We start from the raw sequence: 19,940 nt of genomic DNA, 5'->3' as shown, positions 1-19,940 counted from the left end.
AAAAAGAAGCCATAAATTGTCTCTTAGTGAAAAGGTATGTGTATCGATATGTATAGGAAAAAACAGTACATACAGGGTTCGGTACTATCAGTGGTTTCAGGCATCCACAGGGGGTCTCAGAATGTATCCCCTGCACATAATGGGGGAGTACTGTAATGGAAAATCTTTAAAAATGAGATATGGTAGGCATTTTCCAATGTTGGTCTGTGTATGCTATTCAGGAGAGAGCTAAAACCACACTGTGCAGTTTTTATTATGTCTGTCTAATCATAGCACAGTAGTTTTTATAACAAATCCTAGGTGCTATTTTTAAAAAAGCTATATTGTGCATTTTATTCACATATTGCTATCTCCTAGTATTTATAAACATGAGAAATCGAACCATGTGACATTCTTAAGCACGTATAGCAATTGTATTAAGTTCCTGGAGAGAAAAAAAGATGGTTTCCTCTTTTAGAGAGTTCCCTGCAATTAAACAGAAACTAACAATGAAACCCAACATTCCAATGGTAGTGTTCTCACTTAAGAAGAAGGTCCCAGACTTTCAGTTGGAGGGGTTAAAAAAAAAATCAAAGATGCTTGCTTCTGACAAATTCAACAGGGATGAGGTTAGATCATTTACCCCAGGAACTGAACTGTCGTACATGGTTTTACTATCTAACAGGAAGGGGAGCAGAGGCAACTTTGATTTATTAAAATGGCCATGGAATCCAAATAAAAATTTTATAGCTTGAGCAAATACAATGTAAAATTGTAGAGAATCAGAAGGCACATTCCTATGAAGATAGATTACCTTTGAAATGAATTATTAGACGGCAGGGAACTATTTAGTAGTTAGGTTAAATACCTGTCTGCTTTGGTAACATTTTCCCATAGTGTGTGCCATTTCCATGAGTGCAGTGCAGACTTAACAGGAGCCAGGTGCATAACTAATGACATCTCTGACTAGAGCAATTAGGACTTTTTGTCCCTTCTTTCTGATGGATAACCTTTCTGAGGTTATTAACTGATACAACTGGGTGAGTCTTCAAAGACTGTGAGGAATTACAGCTGGCCTTCTGCCTCTGTAAGTGTGTCAGAGATGAGAGCATTTGGTGTGGGGAAGGCAGGCTGGCTTTGTAGATAAGGAGGTGATGCTGGATAGAAAGCATTTGATGAATGCGCTGCTACGGGATGTCTTATTTTATGTGCATCTTTAGGTAATAGAAAAGAATATTGGTGGAGGGCTTTATAGTTTTCAAAGGAGAAACGTCAGGGTGAATATTTAACATTTGTAATGCATTGGACACTAGTAAGTACTTGACATTCATACTAAGATCACACACTAAGTGAAATTGCAGGGCCAGTATTTGAACTGTAATTCAGCCTCATGCCAAACCTGTACTCTTAAACAGTAGGTTATGTTGCTTTCTGAGTCTATCCTGAAAGACATGTAGGCGGGAGTCATTACTGTCCCCATTTTAAAGATGATTGAACAGAAAAGTTAAGTCACAGGCTAATAAGGGGCAAAGCTAGAGTGGCTCAAAGTCCTGAGAGTTTTTTTACCCTCCCACGACAGTGTATTTCCTCACTAGTTTCGTGAGCTAGATTTCAAATATAAAGAAGGAGTCAAAGCCACTTTCCCACCAAATTGGCTAATGACTGTGGTGTGTGTGTGTGTGTGTGTGTGTGTGTGTGTGAGAGAGAGAGAGAGAGAGAGAGAGAGAGAGAGAGAGAGAGAGAGAGAGAGAGAGAGAGAGAGAAAGAGATTATATGTCAGGAAAAGGGAAAGAGAATGTCATTTATTGTTGAGGTATTTTTATATTTTATAACAAATGCCTATCATATGTCTACAGAAAATATAAAAGTGAATGATTGTGAAAAAAGAGCTTACTATCTGTAGAGCTGGTAGACCTAAGCTTCAGGGTGTCCACTTATAACTCTGGTCTTACAATTGGGAGGAGAAAGTACTCCTTAAATTATGGACCAGCATTGCAATCCAGTCTTTGGTCTGGGAGTAAGAAACAGGCCAAATGGAAAGACCATTTCTAAATCCCCTCTCAATAATGTTTTAATGGCAGAGTCTCATATGTGGGCCATTTATCCAAATGGTTAGTTTTAATGTTCATAACTTTGGTCTTCTGGAATGCCTTATGGTAGGAATGATCATTAGTGAAGTTTGAGGGTGATATGGCTAAACTGTCTTGCCTTCTGATAACAAGGAGAAATCTCTTCTTAGTCTACAGCTACTGAGACACATTAGAAGATTTGCAGTAATCTCTAGTATTAAGGAAAATTCCAGTGTTTGATAAAAAAATGTTTAATTTCGGAGGTACCATTGTTGGAGGTTGATCTGCCATGCTTACAAATGTATTATTTCTGTGGTTAACATAGGGAAGTGTCTAAAATATGTGATTCTGTAAGTAAATTATTCTCAAACAGCCCTCCTTCTCTTTGCTGCTAAGATTGACGGATGATAGTCTTTTTCTACTTTGTACACACATTGATAAAATTCTTACTAAGTCTTCTCCCATGCTTCTTTAACTTTTACTGTAACTGCATTAGACAGGCAATAAAAAATGTATGAAAAAGTAAGAAGCAAAGGTTGAAAACTTAGGAATGTGATTTTCCTTTAAATAGTTTATGCATTATTTTTTGAGATGAAGATATTTTCACATTATCTATTAATTTTTTAAGCACCATTATTTCTATGTGCCATACCATTTGAATACATTTGAAAACAACTCTGCTAAATGTTTTAAGACATGATTTTTGTTAAGCAAGTACAAATGCAGAGGCCATCAGTATTTACTGTGGATGTTTTAGAGTTCCTGGTAGAGTGGGGAGACCTCCAATTTTTTCTATAATTTATTCTGCACATATTTCATTGCTTCCTGTTTGCTAGTCACTATGCTAGGTACAGAAGATTCTGTGATGAAGAAAACAGAACCAAAGTGAAACAAAAATGGCATCTATGTCTGTTTGGAAACTAGTGATGGAGATAGAAATCAATGAGATACATAAGTACATACAAACTGTGATAAATACAATTAAAGAAAAATCTAGGGGGTGGCTGGATGGCTCAGTTGATTAGAGCACAAGCTCTGAACAACAGGGTTTTCAGTTCGATTCCCATGTGGCTACATGAGATGGTGGGCTGTGCTCCCTGAAACCAAAGATTGAAAACGACAACTGGACTTAGAGCTGAGCTGCGCCCTCTACAACTAGATTGAAGGACAACGACTTGGAACTAATGGGCCCTGGAGAAACACACTGTTCCCCAATATTCCCCAATAAAATTTATTTTTTAAAAAATCTAGGGAATTAAATTAAAAGTCTATTTATAATAGAGCATGATGGAGGGCAGATGAAGAAGGTGACACAGAAGGCTATTCTTAAGAAGGAACATTTAAAGCAAATAAGATCTAAAACATAAGAAAGAATCAGGCAAGAAGAATAGGATTGGTAAAAGGGAAGAAAGGACTGCTGTAGTAGTGTATTAGTTGGATTCGTTTCAGCTGAAACAAGATAGAAGTTTATTCTTCTTTTGCATAAACTTTGGTCGGTGTTGGCTGAACCACATTGTCAGAGACCCTTGTTTCTTGGATTTCGTTTCTCTGCCTTGTTGTCCATGATGGCGCTCCATCCTAAGTCAACACGTCCACATTCTATCCAACTGGCAGGAGGAAGGGGAGGGAGGACACTTCTACTTACATCCCATTGGCCAGAACTTGGTCATATGGCATCACTCAGTTGTACGGAAGATTGGAGAGTGTAGTCTTTACTTTGGGGAGCCACGTGCCTATAGTTCTCTTCTTGAAAAAGAAAGGGATAATGTTGAGAGATAACAGGCAGTCTGCCACGATCACTTACTGCATGAGAATAACAGTCTGGTTTATTTTCCCTCAGTTAAAGGCAGCTGGCAGATTCTTCCCTCTCCCCTATCCTGCTCTTTTTTATACTGCATTTTTGTCCGAGGAAAGGGATAACAGTGCATTCAGAGAGGTGTGAGGTTGTCTGAGACCCAGTGTACTACCTGCAATGGGGTTACAGAGGAAGAAAAAAGATGAAGAAACTCATAAAGCAGTGGTATTTCTAATGTTCTGATTCATAATTTGAGTGAGTTCAAAGGTATTCACTTTATTATTATGCTACTCGTACTCTTTTCTAATAATTGTAATAAAAATGAAAGCTAATACATGTTTGGGGAAACGGCACATTATAATCTCTCCAACTAGTTAGTCCTAGCCTCTCGATTTAGGCATGACTACAAAATTTCACTAGGTAGTAAGTGAAAACTAATTACATCTGTTAGTATTGTTTTTATCCCTTTGGTACCTGGCAGAGCATCTGGCACATGGCTTACTAATTGCTTTTTAATTTAGTTATTGACTAATGGAGAGAAGGAAGCACATGTGGTAGTTTTCAGTGGCCCACCAGGATAAACGACATAAACAAAAGAAACTCCAGTTATGATTATAGATAACAATCTGTGTGAGTTCAAAAATTGAAAAAACCAACATGGATTTGTAGTTTAGACTTGAAATAACCTCATACATCATCAGATCTTTCTTTTTATAAGAAAATTTAAGTTGGAACGGTGCAGTTACTTAGTTGGGCTTACACACTTATTGGTAGCAGAATTGCTTTTTCAATCTTTTGTATTTTTCTGGAAAGGCTTTGTGGCAAAACTAGGCATTGATCTAGTCTTTGGATGTGTGGTTTTAGATAGGTAGAGAAGAAAACTTTCCAAACTTGTGTTTGAGTTAACTGCAAGATCAATGTGGGTAATATGGCTTCTAGAAAATAATGAAACATAATGAGAGAATAGAAATGTCTTATAGTAGATAGGAATTCCTTGAGGAACCTTTAAGTGGACAAGTGTGTCTACAAGAGTGGGAGAGTGGTACGCTGTAACTGTCCTATGAAATAATCATTGGACTCTACCATTTTTAAATTTCTTGTTACCTTTTCTTCTTTTCAAAATATCTGGTAACAAAGTGGTAAGAACACAGCTTCTGGAGCTGGAATGCTTGGTGACCTTAGGAAAGTTACTTATCGGTGACTCATTTTTCTGACATGTAAAATGTAAATAACAATGATGCATACCTCCTAGAGTTGTAGTGAGTCTTAAATGAGTTAATATAAAAGAAGTGTTTACAATAATGCCTGGAACAGGGTCTGTATTAGCTTTCATTTTTATTACAATCATTAGAAAAGAGTATGAGTAGCATAATAATAAAGTGAATACCTTTGAACTCACTCAAATCATGAACCAGAACATTAGAAATACCACTGCTTTATGAGTTTCTTCATCTTTTTTCTTCCTCTGGAACCCCCTCTATACCACTTATAATGGAGTAATTTTCTTCTATAGTAATGTAAAGGAAGAGTGTGTGTTTCATTATGCATATTTCTGATTCCTAAAAAAGGACATCATCATATTTACTACTATTGAATTGGAGCTTAAAATAATTTTATCTACCCAGACATACGTAGGCTCCTAATTATGAGCCCTGATTCCACAGTCTACAGAAAACACCCCCACTGTTTGTGCCAATAAGTTTCTTTTCTGCTAGGCAGAATTCATATGATTTGGTATTCTAGAAGAGTTTTATAATTATTAAATGTTTAATAAAGAGAGAACCAAATTGGTTTTTGCCCTTTAAAAACTCTTATTTCGAGGGCCCTTGATTGGTCATGTCTATAAGCGTTGATTATAAAATTATCAAAAGCCTTGTATATAGTATATGAGTAGAGACTATTATCTGAGATGAGGCAACGATTCTGGGGAGAGTCTAAGAGGGAAAGAGAGAAGGAAGAAGTAAAGGTGTCATCAGGGACATATTGATGAAATTTGTTTCTTAAAAATTCACCTGTGAGATTAGGTGAAAATAAATTTGTTACAGATTAAACTAGAAAAGATAATTCATTGAACTTTTAAATTTGTTTTCTTTGAGATTTTATTTTCTTTGGCTTATTCAGTGAATATATATTTTATTACCAACAATATATAAAACTTTATAGGATTAAAAGCAAAACATTCAAAGACAAGGGTTTATAATCTAATAGGAAAGAGATAAAGATGTACATATTTACCATAATTCAAGGTAGTTGTATAATAATTCCATGATTCAAAGATGTACACATGTGCTATAATTTAAAGTAGCAGAAGAGTTTAATGGGAAAATTCAGAAAGAGAAACCATATTCAGCTAGGCAGATCAGCATTTCAAAGAGGGGATACTATTTGAGTTGGAGTTTGAAACGTGTCGAATTGAGATAATTATATTGGGACAGAGGATATTCTTGGTAGAGAAGGAAAGTCCTGGCGATGGAAAAACATGGTATGTAAACTGGACTTAGTGCGGGATAGTGAAGGATGAACTTGGAGGGGACGTTGAAGCTAATTCTAGAGGGCCTGGTACAGTAAGCAGGAAAGTGACATGTCTAGAGCTGGGAGTTAGATGTTGAAGGTGAGGGGAAGAGGGCAGAGTTTTGCAGGATGGCCTGGAAATGAGCAGAAGCAAGTCAGAGGCACTGGTGAAATGACTTATTGTGAGGGTCTAAGCAAGAGGTCCCAAGGACTTAAATCAGGTTGGTAGCGTTAGGAAGGGTCCCCTGCAGCTGAGTGCAGAAAAGTGCAGCTGACTGCACTGAGCTTATGTACGGAGAGAGAACAGGAACAGCTTGTGGCAGTGACATAAGTAGGTAGTAAGTAGGTGGCAAAGGGAAAATCCAAGATGACTACTGGACTTGGAACCAGAGTCTCTTACTGAATCATGGGTCTTAAGGGGCCAGCTTAGGAGAGAGAGAGTGTGAGTCCATATTGTCAGATATGAAAGAATTATAATATTTTAAAAGAATAATTTAAAGAAATAGAAATAGCATAACATTACAGAATTTCCAAAATAGAAAAAGATAATTATAAGTCCCATCATCATGACTGATTTTTGTATATTTATTTCTAATCATATTTTGTATATTCACTTCTAATCATATCTATCCACGTATTTACAATTCATTGTGTTTACATTACTTCTTGCTTTTCACTTTAGATGATAAGTATATCCCACATAGCTATGTTTATCCCTTTAAGTATAATTTTAATGGTTGCATAATTAAGAATTTCAGAGCCGGAAGAAGCATTAACTGTTTATGATAGTCAGATTTACGTGATTTTCATGCAATTGCATATATTTATTTGTGCTGTTGAGAAACTGAAATTAAGGATAAAATGTGGGAGAAATTATGACTCTAGTAACAGATTTGTGAGGCCTGTAGCTAGAGGTAAGAATATGAGAGTTTGCCAAGGGAGAGAGTTTCAAGGAGAAAATAAGAATAAGAACGGTTTATCTGCTCAGGTGAATAGCCAAGTTCATTAGAATTTAAAATTTACACATTTTTTCTATAGATATCACTGGTACAGGATTTCCTAGCATTAGGTACTAAGGGCACATCTGATGAATATCAATATCAAACTTATTACTAGTGGCAACTGATAAAGGCCAGAAAAGAAGCTGACACATGACCATAAATCAATGAGTAATTTGAAATGTTTTCCAAACTGAGTACTTAGGAACTATACCAAAATCTTCTATTGGCTAAAAATATCTCTTAGAATAGCCATTTGGGCAAGTTGAGTCAGGAAGTGATTTCTCTAATTATCTGTCATCGCAGCTTAAGATAAGTCAATTTAAGTCAGATGTGGTGGAAGTTTCATGTGATAAAATAATTTGATTCATTTTCTTTGAATCCAAGTAAAGATTGGGGTTGTAACTTAACTATCAGTTGTTAACTTGCCATCCGAGAGCTCTGAAGCATGGTGCAGGATCAGTGGCTTACCCCAGATCCCCTTTGGAAGTTTTGGATTCTGGCTTTGAGCCTTTTGGAAACAGAGTAATGTTGTAGAGGTTCTCAGCTATATCTACAAGGCATATGGGGCATAAACGACCTAAAACACTGGTTCTCAACTGGGGATCATTTTGTCTCCCTGAGGACATTTGGCGATATCTGAAGGCATTTTTGGTTGTCGCAACTGGTGGAGGAAGTGCCACTGCCAGAGGCCCGAGATGCTGCTAAACATCCCACAATGCACAGGACAATCTCACCCTTCACTGCCCCCCCCCCAATAAAGAATTATTTGACCCAAAATGTCTGTAGTGTTGAGGTTGAGGAACTTTGATGGAAATGCTTGGGCATCCACGTTGTAAAAATTGATGACAAGAAAATGCCCTCTGAAATTCTATATGTGTACTTTGGGACACTCTAAAAATATCCATTCTGCTATCTTCAGAAGACTGAGCCTGCTTTGTTGTTTGTACACGGACCATGTGGGAAACAACCTGTTTCTACTTCATGGCCAAGGTACACTTTCAGCAGTTCACACCATAAGGCGGCACGTGCAGAAGTTGGGCATGCCCTGCACCCAAGAGACAGACACGTGGTATCTTAGTATTCAGTGCTTGTCACTGAATTTTCTGTCCTGTTTTTTTTTTTTTTTCCCGAATTTGACAGAGTTAAAAAAAAAAAAAACTGGAATGTTTTTAAAGAGAAGGAATTATGCCATTTTAATTTTATGAAGTGTCCAGCCAATATGCATGAGATGCCAGAAAGAAATATGCATTAAGTAACAAAGCTAAATTTTCAGCCAGAACTGGAGCTGGGATTTGAAATATGCCTGGCATTACGGATTTCAAGAGAGTCTGTTCATTACCATGCACCAGGAAAGACAAGGCCTTCTATGGGCTATACTCAAATTTTCAGATACTTTTTTGAGCTCTTGTAGATTATTTTGTTTGGTTTGACTTATAAATAGTGTCTGGTATTTAGAAAAATGAAACTGTAATCACTTTAAGAAGCACTCATGTAGAAGTCAATTTTAATAGTTTAAGAAAGAGGAAACGAAGAATTCCTTGTGCATTCAATATGCTCCCATGTCCTTGATGTGCCTTACGGTAGCTTGACTCCCTCAAATCAGCTTGCTTCTTAATGGAACCCTTGCCTTCTTCCCTGAGTTTATTAATTATAGGTGTTACAATGTATTAAATTCAGCGTTCCCTGAAAACAACATTATGACTAGTGCAGTGTGACCCTGATAAGCTTTCCCAGAGTACAGTGCCTTTTCCCAGTCATAATGATCACTATAAGTATTGTAATCCCTTATTTTGTGACTGTCTTCAAAACCCAATGTTAGTCTTGCAAGGTCAGGGATCAAGGTGTCTTCTTTTGTTCACTACCATGTGCCCTGCACTAGATCTGACCCCTTCGTAACTAACACCTCAATAAATATTTATTGAATAAATGAGTGGGAACCTGAGCAATGCAGAACACAAACAGATGTAAAGTGGACGTGGCGTTGCTATCCTGTAAGTTCAAGAATCACTTCTCAACTCTCTGGAAAGGGTCCTGCTGAGGACTTATTTGGAGAGTTGGCAGAAATGAGATATTTGAATTACAAACCCTAGGCAAGTTACCATCTACTGTGTTCTCAGCAGAGCCTAGCAGGAGATGCCAGGTGGGGAGAGTGTTCCATAAGTCTTATGGGAGACACCCTCTGGTTAGCAGAACTGGTTTTCTCCCTGTCTAGAGTGAAAGTCTGCCAGATGGCTGAACATCCTGAAAGGAGGCTTACTAAATTTTGATTGCCCTAATCAGGCCATCTGAAATTCCAGTATCATTGCCTTATGTGGTTACAAAAACTGCCTTTAGCCAATCACACCACCTGGATCTGATGTTCAGATTTCCAGGGCAATTTTCTTCCTTACAACTGGGCTGTCTTACCACATTATCTACACATGTTACAATAATGACTAGGCACATAGGTGTACAGTCCCGCCGACACTCTGTGAGATTGATCATTCATGTGGACAGGGTGTCGGAGGAACTGAGCCTGGGCCAGGACTCAGCCATGCTCCCAGGGCCCAGCAAGCTATTGTAAACATGGCGGGTATCAGAAAGTCAGACCTTAGTACTAAGAAGATTATAAATCCAATGGGCATGGAGAGAGCACACAGATTTAAGTAGTATATCTGAAGAGTTCCAAATAAATGCTGTAAAATAAGCCTTTTGCATTTTCTGCCCATTCTGTGATTGTCACATTTATAGCAGTAATATCTGTATTAGGCATTTTGAATGAGATATATCATTGTTATCCAAAACATGTTACTTTATTAATATCTAGTATAAAGCTCTATGAAACATATGGGAATGGGGGAGATTGGAGAGATTTCAGCCCGCTTGACTAGCACGTTAGGGTCTTGATGGGGAGAACAGTGATAGGATGATACCCAGGTTTCAAATAGATACAGGTGACCATTGCCTTCTACTTTGGGAATCCCTTGTGTGCCTTTGCCAAATGGACCTGTCAATTCATTCCCGCTGGAATGACTGGAATAGGTCTTTAACTTCTTCGACATCTTATTAAATATCTGCTTTTCTACTCCGATTTCCAATTTCCTTACTACATCTAGTTTTCACTGTGATTTATTGGCCTGACCAGCCCTAAAATAATATGTGCAAAACACTTAGCATAGGGCATTTAAGTTGGAGCAGTAAGATTCCATCCTACTATTTAGTATCATTTCTAGCCTCTACCTTCACACTGCCATACCTTCACTCATGACATTTCATTTGTTGGTTCATATTTCTCTCCTGTATCAGTGCTTTGCTCAAATGACATTTCATCTGTGAAGTCTCTCCTCTCCAAAGTTGTGATGTCTTCAAAGTTATTATATACAGTAGTCCCCCCCTTCTTATACATGGGGAATATGTTCTAAGTCCCCTGGTGGATACCTGAAACCTTGGAGAGTACCAAACCCTGTATATATTACGGTCTTTTTTCCTATACCTACATACTTTTTCACTTAAATGAAGCACTTTATGGCTTCTCTTTGGCATAGCTGAATTGCCAGAAACTTATCACTTGTGCCAATTCTTTTAAAATATCAGTTTCACATCTCTTTTCCAGTCTTTTTTTTTAATTTTTATTTTTTTATTCAGGGTTTCTATACACAGTTTAAATTGAGAAACTGCTTCTTGCACACAGTAGCTAGTCAATTACTTTTTTAATAATTAGGGTTTTTGTAGCCTTTGTAATGAGTTTTCCCTTTTTGTGGAAGATGTTGTGCTTATTTTCTCTAACCTCTCAGCTCATTTATGGAGGCAGTACCAGCAAGCTAGATTGCAAGATGCTGCCTATCTATCACTCAAGTTCCTGCTGTCTAGTGATAATGTAGTCAGTATGCTTTCATGACCCTGTCAAGAGTGTATTTTTAATAGAGTTGCCCTCGATATTTAGGTGTTCCTGTTTTCCTTGAGGCCAATGTGCTCAGAATGTGAATTTAAACATTTTGCCCCCTCATTATGCAATGGAAGTCAGACACTTTAAATTAATTTGCCGTCACCCTCAGTTTTCTACTCTCAGTCTGTGTTTTAATGCAGTGAATTAATGCTTACTAGGCATTGGGCACGTTAACTGTTTCTCCATTTATCATTTCTAATAAGTCATTTCTATCTGCTACATCAGCCTTGCTAGACACTGTGTGCCCTTTATGTATCTTGTGAGTCCTGGGGGGCCCACGGACTGTCAGCCCTGTAATTAAAACCTGCTGTGCTTCCAACACAGCAAATTGGGTGTGAGCTTAAGCACCTAGCTTCATTAATGTGCTTCATTTTCCTTTCGTTATTGTTTCTTAGCTTTTGCATATAGCTCAGTGAGTCTTTGGATATTGGTGGCCAGATAGTAGGTGTGGAGAGTCTTTCTTAAAAGGTCTTTTGGACCCGATCAGCATTGGCTGGCTATAGGGATCCTGTTTCCTGCAGACCCTTGCTGCAAGGCCTCCCTGTACATTTGCTGGCTTCCCTGTGGCAGCGGGAGTTGAGCCTCCCTTTCCCTGAGGATCTTGATTACCAAATACCATCAACTCAACCTCCTTCACAAAGATTTCACTATAGGCACTGTTCTCACTTCTTTCAGCCACTGCTGCCAAAAAGCAACTGTTGCTCCAAGAAGACTGGGTTGGGTTTTTGCAAACTTCTTTCCAAACCTACTCTTTTGCACTTTGTATGAATGCAGTGGAAGGCAGAAAGTTGATCAGTATTCCTATAAGCAATGTTATTAATTATCCAGTTCAGACAAATATTTGCCATCGTTATTTTCATATTGTAAATAATTGCTAGTTGCCAGTATTTATTGTGGATACTTAAAAACTAAGAGCCCAGATGGACCAACTCACTGCTCCACCTCCACAGACCACCACCACCGCCAGCCATTTTTTCATACCCTCCCACCTGCCTGACACGAAACATGGTGGGGAAAAACAAAAACACAAGAAAGAGAAGCTGGGCGAGGTAGCAAAAAGTCAAAGCAAGAAAGCATCATATGAAAAAGTGTCGAGGGCCTTTCAGATGCTCACTGGATGTTATATTCTAATGGGAAGATTATAAATAAGTACATAACCATTTATGAGACTAGTGTATGCTGTGAAATAAATGAAACAAGGAGATGTGATAGAGGCCATTTTAGAGAGGGTGATCAGGGAAGGCGGCACGCCCCTCTTAGGGGGTGGCATTTGAGTTGAAACCTGAAAGAAGCCAACCAAATGACTAACATGAGAAACAAGAAGAGGAGGAGCCAAAGAAGGAGGGTTTCAGGCAACGGTACCACCAAGCACAGAGGTATTAGAAGATGTGACCTCTCCCCAGGCCAAATAGGTCCTGGTGACACTGCTATCCTCAGCTTTCATCCCTTCTTGCGTACAAGACCTTGATCCTGAAAAGAGTCATTGAACAAAAGGAAGCCATTTCCCATGAGGCCAAAGGGCGGTTGCTCCCATAATCCCTCTCTTCTAGCCAGCATGACATTGACATTGAGACAATTTTTATCAGGAGTTGACTCTTGGATACCAGGCACCTTGAGGATCAAAGGACTGAAGAGCAGACCCACAATTAACTTATCTAACCTTCTGACTAAAATTGGCAAAAATCTCTTTTCCCTTCTCTAATTACATACGTATTTGTTTTCTCCAAAGGAATGACTGTTCCTAGGACTGGCCTGGCTAGTGACTAAGACGAGAGATTAGGAGAGATTCTTTGTGCCATCAAACAGTTGCACTTTTTGGTGTGCTGATTAGGTGTATATCCTGTATTAGGTAAATTTGCTACGCTTTCGTGCTCTTTCATGAATTGGGTAGAACCAGATAAGAAACATCCTCAGATGCTGACAGGCCAAGTTGCAGGCAGGACATGGTTGTTGCGTTTGGGATAAAGGAGCAGGCTCAGCACTTTTATGTCTCAGCCTACCATCGAGCAAAGTCACAGTGTCAGAAGCCAAATGGACAGGGGAGAGTCTGGCATCTTGTCTCCAAAATTAGAAGGAATTCTTAAAACACTACAGGCTTTTGTCGATCTGTTCTCTTTAATAGTTCTACAAATAGAAAGTGAAATTTTAATGGTAGTTAAAGATCTTGCAAACGTCATGGGCTCACTGTCTATATATCTTGGAGAAAAAGGGGAACCTGGGACTAATAAATAAGTACATCCCGGGCAGCATTCTGAGGAAATTACAGGAAGGAAGAGGAAAGTGCTCATGAAAGAATATCTAATCCCATGTGGATTTAGAAAGGGGACAAAACAGAAAAGTACAGTGATGCCTGAGTCTAGGAAAAGGTAGAAACAGTATTTCATAGCGGTTCAGGGCATGGAGTCAGATTTCTTGGGTTCAAATCTCAGCCCCACCACTTGTTGCCTGAGTGACCTTTGGCAGCTTATTTAATTATTCTGAGCATCAGTTTCCTTATCAGTAAAATAAGGGCAATAAGAATGACACCTACTGAAAATACCAATCTAGATAATTCATGTACAGAGCATAGCACTGAGCCTGGCCATGTGGTTTTTGTTATTATTGGACAGACATCCTGGAGGTGTTGAGGAATGCTGTCGCTGGTGAGTTTTGCAGTGGTCCTTCCCTGGGGGCATGGATAACAGCCTTTACTTTTAAAGTATTCATCTCCATTTTATTGGACAATGGATGGCCACTAATTAAGGAGCAGTGGCTGGGACAGAAACACATTCGATAAAGCCAAAAACAAAGGAGTCATAAACAGGACTGCACAAAGGGCATGTGGAACAAAAATTACTATCTAATTTTTTAACCCCTTCTCTCTTCCTTCCTCCTTCCCCTCCTGGATGGTAAAGGTTTTACTCTGCATAACCTACTCCCCGACATTTGACCTGAACGGGAGTGCAGTGCTGAAGATTGCGGAGGTGAGTGCTCGCTGCTCCCCCAGCCCTCCTGTGCTGCCTGCTCACAGCTGCTTCCCCCCAACTGGGATTAATATTAGGGTGGAGCAGAGCCCAGCAGTGGGGTGAGCTCTTCTCTGATCATGACTGTGGGGAGTTTCCACTAAGGCTTGGATCTGTGGGAAGCTGGCTCTGGGGTCCATTGTCCTAAGTTATGATGCTCTGCATGCTTTGCTTTGCTGAACTTGAGGCTTTAACCATGGAAATAACAGTACTGGTTCTCTCAACTCTGCCACACTTAGGTATTGCTTTCTTCGTCTGTTTGTCCTAAGATTAATTGAAAGGCATTTGAATTTTAAAAAAATGTTTTTTAAGAAAGCAAGTATGATATTTAGAGAGATGTTTGTTGATTTAAGTCCATTTCCGTCTGCCAAACCATGATGAATGCATTTTGTGGCTATCATTAGAAAACCTTCTCTTTTCCATCTCTATTGCAGCCTAGAGTAATAAGTACCTTCCAGCGCCCCCAAGAATATGTCCCACAGGACACTTGGCTTCTTGACTGTCTGGCATATGCCTTTGGCTTTTGGAAATATTATCATTCCCAAGCTGTACTTCAATATGCTTAGAATAGTTTTCCTTCCATTTCTTGCAAAGAATATCTTCAGGATTTGTATATTTTGACAAGAGTACGTGCTTAGACCTTAAAGAAGCAATGATATTCTGAATTCTGAAATAATGGAGACAAAGAAAGTCAAATAGTGCTCATGGGTATTGAGTATACCAGGTAGAAGCTAAACCCTTTGGGCATTTTTTCCCCATTTTTCTCATCATTATCGAGGTACAATTGACAAATAAATGTTGCATATATTTAAGCTGTACAACTCGTGTTTTGATATTTGTATACATTGTGAAAAAATGACCATAATCAAGCTAATTAACATATCCATCATCTCACCTAGGTATTTATATTGGCCGATACACAGGCTTTTATAATAGTATGTGCCATTAAAGGGTGAAAATTAAGGGAAAATTATTTTTGAGCACACAGAACATTTTAGGTTTCTATCAAAATAAAAAGGAGCAATTAGGTGACCTCTCATTACAATATAAATCAATTCTCAAATCTGTATTTATATAGGTAAAAAGAACATTTTTCTTTAACACATATATGTTTTACTCTGTATACGTAAAGAAATAGCATAGCTATCAGTATTTTTAAATTGAATTTTAAGAGATGAGTGCTCTTATTATTTTCAGGTTCACTTTTTTTAATTGTGGTAAGAACACTTAACATGAGATCTACCCTCTTTAACAGAATTTTAAGTGTGATCTCTAGAACTTACTCATCTTGCATAACTGAAACTTTATACCCATTGAATAATACCCTTTTCCCCACTCTTTCCAGCCCCTGGCAACCACCATTCTGCTCTCTGTTTCTCAGCATTTGACTATTTTAGATACCTCTATTGCTTTTAAAACGACACATGTAATTTCTGATCAGAGCAAGAAATAGGGTTGGCACGTAAGAGGCCTGTTAGTCCTTCGCCATGTGAAGGAAAAGGGTGATGCAGTGTGTCACTGCCCAGCTGGTCCCCTGGCCAGTGGAGCTTGCGAGGGGGGGGGGGGTTGGGGGAGGGGCACAGATTGTTGCAGGACCCTCAGGAAAGGGGGGAGGCCACCAGGGATTCCAAGCTGCCCCACCAGAGGAAGACTAGGTTGCTTTTATCATCCTCAGGGAACCAGTTTTTGAATCTGAAAGATTCAGGTGTAATTCCTAAACTGCCAAGGACCACCTAAGTCAGGGGTGTTAACTGAGGGTATTGGGAAGGTAGCGTAAAGACTCAGCAATCCTGTCCAGATAGGCTGAAACAGCAAAACACAGTGGTCTCTACCAAACCTATAAAGGAAAAGCAAAGCTTTTGGGTTTTTTTGAAGAAAATTCAGCCCAAGAGTGATGTACAGATAAAGGCGTCAGGCTTGATGGTAAAAGTAGGGCCTCTGGGGTCCCACTGTTTACATGTAAATCTGCCTCGGCCACCTTCCAGCCATGTTGCCTTGGGTACCTCCCTGGCTTCATGCTTGTTCTCTGGAAAAGCAATGCTATCTCATAGTGCAGTTGTGTCGATTAGACAAGAAAAATGGAATCCATGTAAAAAGCTTTCTGTGCAGGTCTAGCCACATAGTAAACACTCAGCCAATGTTAACTACGGTTGTTGTTATGGAGCTGCAGAGTGACAATGGTGTCCCCGTTACCACTATATGATGTTAATCTGGCCGGGACCCTGGAAGGATGCGACATCCATTGGGCCAGCTTCCTGAGGGTGTGTAACAAGCGCTCTCCCCTTCTTGTCCCACCCGCCACCCTCTGAGATACCCTAGCTGGAAAAGAGTTCCCAGCAGAATGTCTTTGTGCAGGCAGTTACGCAGGGGTCAGACCACTGTGGAAAAATGTGTTCCTTCCAATGCTGGCTTTGACTTATTGTTCATGTTAAAGACTTGATGTTCATCAGAAGGCAGAAAGACTTGGTAAAGATCTTAAAAATAAACTTTTCATCCTGGGTTTGATAGTGTGCAGGCTTCCGGAAGATGTTTTCAGGCCCTGCCTCCCCTGCAGACCCACTGGAAGATCCTTCCACCCTGTTCATGGCAGGGCTTATGATTTAGGCTGCCCGTTATCCTGGCCCTCAGTGAGATGCAGCACTCTGCTCTGGTGACGGGGCACACTGGAAGAGTCTCCAGCATAGGAAGGGTAGGGACACTGCTTTGTAACAACCATGAGAGTCACCACGTCCAAGTGCTTTTGATAAATGGCAGTGCACAATGGCTCCTCTGTGATAGCCTGGACCTGGCAGGGACATCAGCTTCAAGAAATAAGGATCCAGCTCCTCTGTCTGGTCAGTCCGTGGGTAAGGACGTTCATAAGCCAATCTTCTGAGAGGGGCCGCGTGATCCATGAGCATGACGAGCACTGCAGGTGCCAGGACCGGGGCTTCACTCCACCCAGCTGCACTGCTCAAACACCCACCACGAGAAACAGCCTGGAGAGTGCACCTCTCGCTGAGAAGTACAGTGGGCCTTCATTCATCAGGCATGGTTGCAACTCAGCATAGTTCTACCAGGCACAGCTATAGTTCTGGGCTCTCTACAGCCATTCCCTCTTAGAGTCGATAATTCTGAGCAAGTGGTAGAACCGGTCGGTATGATTGAGCTTTCAGTCTTTACACTGCGTAGCACGTGCTGTCATCAGCTTGTTTGTGGAAGGGCCACTCGTAGGGACCCTTGTGCTGGCCCTGTGTAAATGGTGGTAGCCCTCCAAGGGGCAACCCCTCCCCTCATCCAAACCATGCTCAGGCATGAATACCCTGCATTCATCACATTGAAGTTAAACTAATTTTGTCTTTTATATTTAAAATAAGTCTTTTTATTTAGAGAGGAGTGTGTATCAATTCCCTCCTAACAATGATTAAAGATTAGAATAAGAGACAGGCTTACAAAAGGTTGCATAGGTTCCTACATAAAGTCGACTATTTTCAGTAGTTTCTTGATTAAACTTAGATTTTTCCTCTTTACCCTGCTAAAATGAACTCTCTCACATATAGGGTACTTACAATCACCAAGCTTTGGAGGCCTTACTTTTAAGTCACTGGTTCTCATCAAAGGCTGCACGTTAGAATCACCTAAGAAGTGTTAACAAAAATAAGCTGCCTAAGGTTGCCCCAGACATTCTGACTTTTTTGGATTTGGAGGGACCTGGGTATAGAAATTTTCTAGAAGCCGTCAAGTGCTTCTACTGTAGAAGTCAACTTGAGAATAACTGCTCCGGTAGTTACTGTTCTCTCCGGCCAAGCTTTGTTGTAAAACTGCATTGAAATGAGCTGCTGCGCTCTAAAGCCTCAAGTGTGGTCCAGCCACCAGCTGCATGGCGGCATGTCAGGCGCCAACCAAGACGTAAGAATCTGCCTTGTGATAAGGTCCCCGTATAATTCATATCCATATTAAAGTTTGAGAAGCACTGCCATAAGTGAATAGTGGTATAGTCTCATTAAAATGAGATCTAAAGATAATGTTCTACTGGGTTCATAGGCCTGAGACCCGGGTGAGAGCTTCCTTGCCTCTCTGCCATGACTAGTCCCCAAGAAGTATGGAGCCCCACCTAGCAGCAGCATTCTCTCCATGGTGACCCCCCCCCGCCACCCCGAATAAGGACAAGTTTTGGATTTTTCTTATCCTCCTTGTTTTACATCTTCTCCTGCCAAATCATGTCCACATTTTCTCTTTCCCATTTGTGAGTTCTTGACATATATCAAACATATTTCTTAACAGTTGCTTTAACATTTGAATCTGCTGCAGAGCTATCTATCCCACTGTTCCTTCTGAGTACATATGTTTTCACCAATAAGACAGTATAAGCCTTTAAAAAAAAGAGGGGAAACGTCCCCCACTCAATCCATATGTATGTAATCTAGCATAAGACAAGCATAGAGTAGATCTATTTATATGAACAATATAGCAACAACTTATAAATGTAAGCATATGGTTCAGTAGTTATAACTATTAGATTATTAAATGAATAATGTGTAGGTAACTAATGATAATAATACAATCATCTGAAAACATTGTTTACTTCAGACACGAGATAAGAATAAACATCTTTTTTACAGGACTTCATTTTATATTTCCTCAAATTTGCAAAACAGTTTACATAGCCTTTCAGTTTTCACCATAGACATCGCTTAAGAAATGCTTTTTCATCACCAAAAATAATGAACCAGAAAAGAGAGCTATAGTACCATAAAATATAATGGTATTCCATAGGCTTACTGAAACCCAGTGATTTTGCAGGCTTGCAAGTGCTTTTCACCTGCTAATTTAGCCTTTGAAAATCAGCCTCTCTATTTTTAAAGCAGGACATGTCAGCCTAAAACTACCCCTTAGCTCCAGGAAGCTTTCTTGATTGTATCTGCACTTTTCATAAAGATAAGTCTTTAACTGAAAGGGAAAAAAAAAGGCCTTTTCTCCTATTGTCACTTTTGATATAGCAAGGAAAACAATTTACAAGAACACCTTAAAACAAACCTAAAACTAAAACTGCTGTGGAAATGCTGGGAAAGAATCCAGACATTTTCTTCTTTCCTCCATATTCTGGTCTACGTTGGCTGTTACTCAAGGATAGTGTTTACCCTGAAACCTGTTGATCAGGAAATGGAATGTGTACTTAAGTATGAAAAATCTCCCCCCACAGTACTGCTGAAACTATAAAAGGATCATTAAGCATTTAAAATGCAAATAAGAGGGCAGTCTTTGTTTGTGTATCTAACTTAACTTGCTTAATTAAACTGCCATAATGAAAGCTTTTCAGTACAGCTGTCTTCCATGACACAGGAAGAATAAAAAATATCATCAAATTTAGACATGAAAATCCAACACGTGTTTTCTGTTCAATCTTATGAATTACCATTACTGAAACTCCATATGGATACGTAATTCTTCTTTTCATTGGTTGAAAGCTGGGCCCAAGTTTTAGTTTTCTCTTCCTTTGATGTCCAAATTAGCAGATATGTAGAGTTTTCCAAGGTTAGTTTTTACCTTAATGTAGGAAAAGCTGTGGGAATAAAAATTGCCAAGGTCTTGGGGTTAAGGAAGAGATGGTGCCATAGCCAGAAGCTCTATGAATATTAATTTGAAGATTATTAATTATATTGTTCCATCGGAAAGACT

The 19,940-nt window shown here is 39.4% G+C and overlaps 1 protein-coding gene across 3 annotated transcripts in view; it reads left to right on the top strand.

Annotated features, from left to right (window-relative positions):
* The window catches only part of ARFGEF3 (ARFGEF family member 3), a 153,476-nt gene that overhangs the window by 45,651 nt on the left and 87,885 nt on the right, over positions 1-19,940 (top strand). For all 3 annotated transcript variants that reach the window (XM_081045116.1, XM_081045115.1, XM_081045117.1), the window contains one exon: positions 14,175-14,243. In XM_081045116.1, coding sequence (XP_080901242.1) covers positions 14,175-14,243 — 69 coding nt within the window. The remainder of the gene's footprint in view (positions 1-14,174; positions 14,244-19,940) is intronic.

The sequence above is a fragment of the Rhinolophus hipposideros genome (assembly GCF_964194185.1).
Source record: "Rhinolophus hipposideros genome assembly, chromosome: 3".
Lineage (NCBI taxonomy): Eukaryota > Metazoa > Chordata > Mammalia > Chiroptera > Rhinolophidae > Rhinolophus > Rhinolophus hipposideros.
Note: the sequence above shows the minus strand (reverse complement) of the source record. Positions and strands in the feature narration are given on the sequence as shown.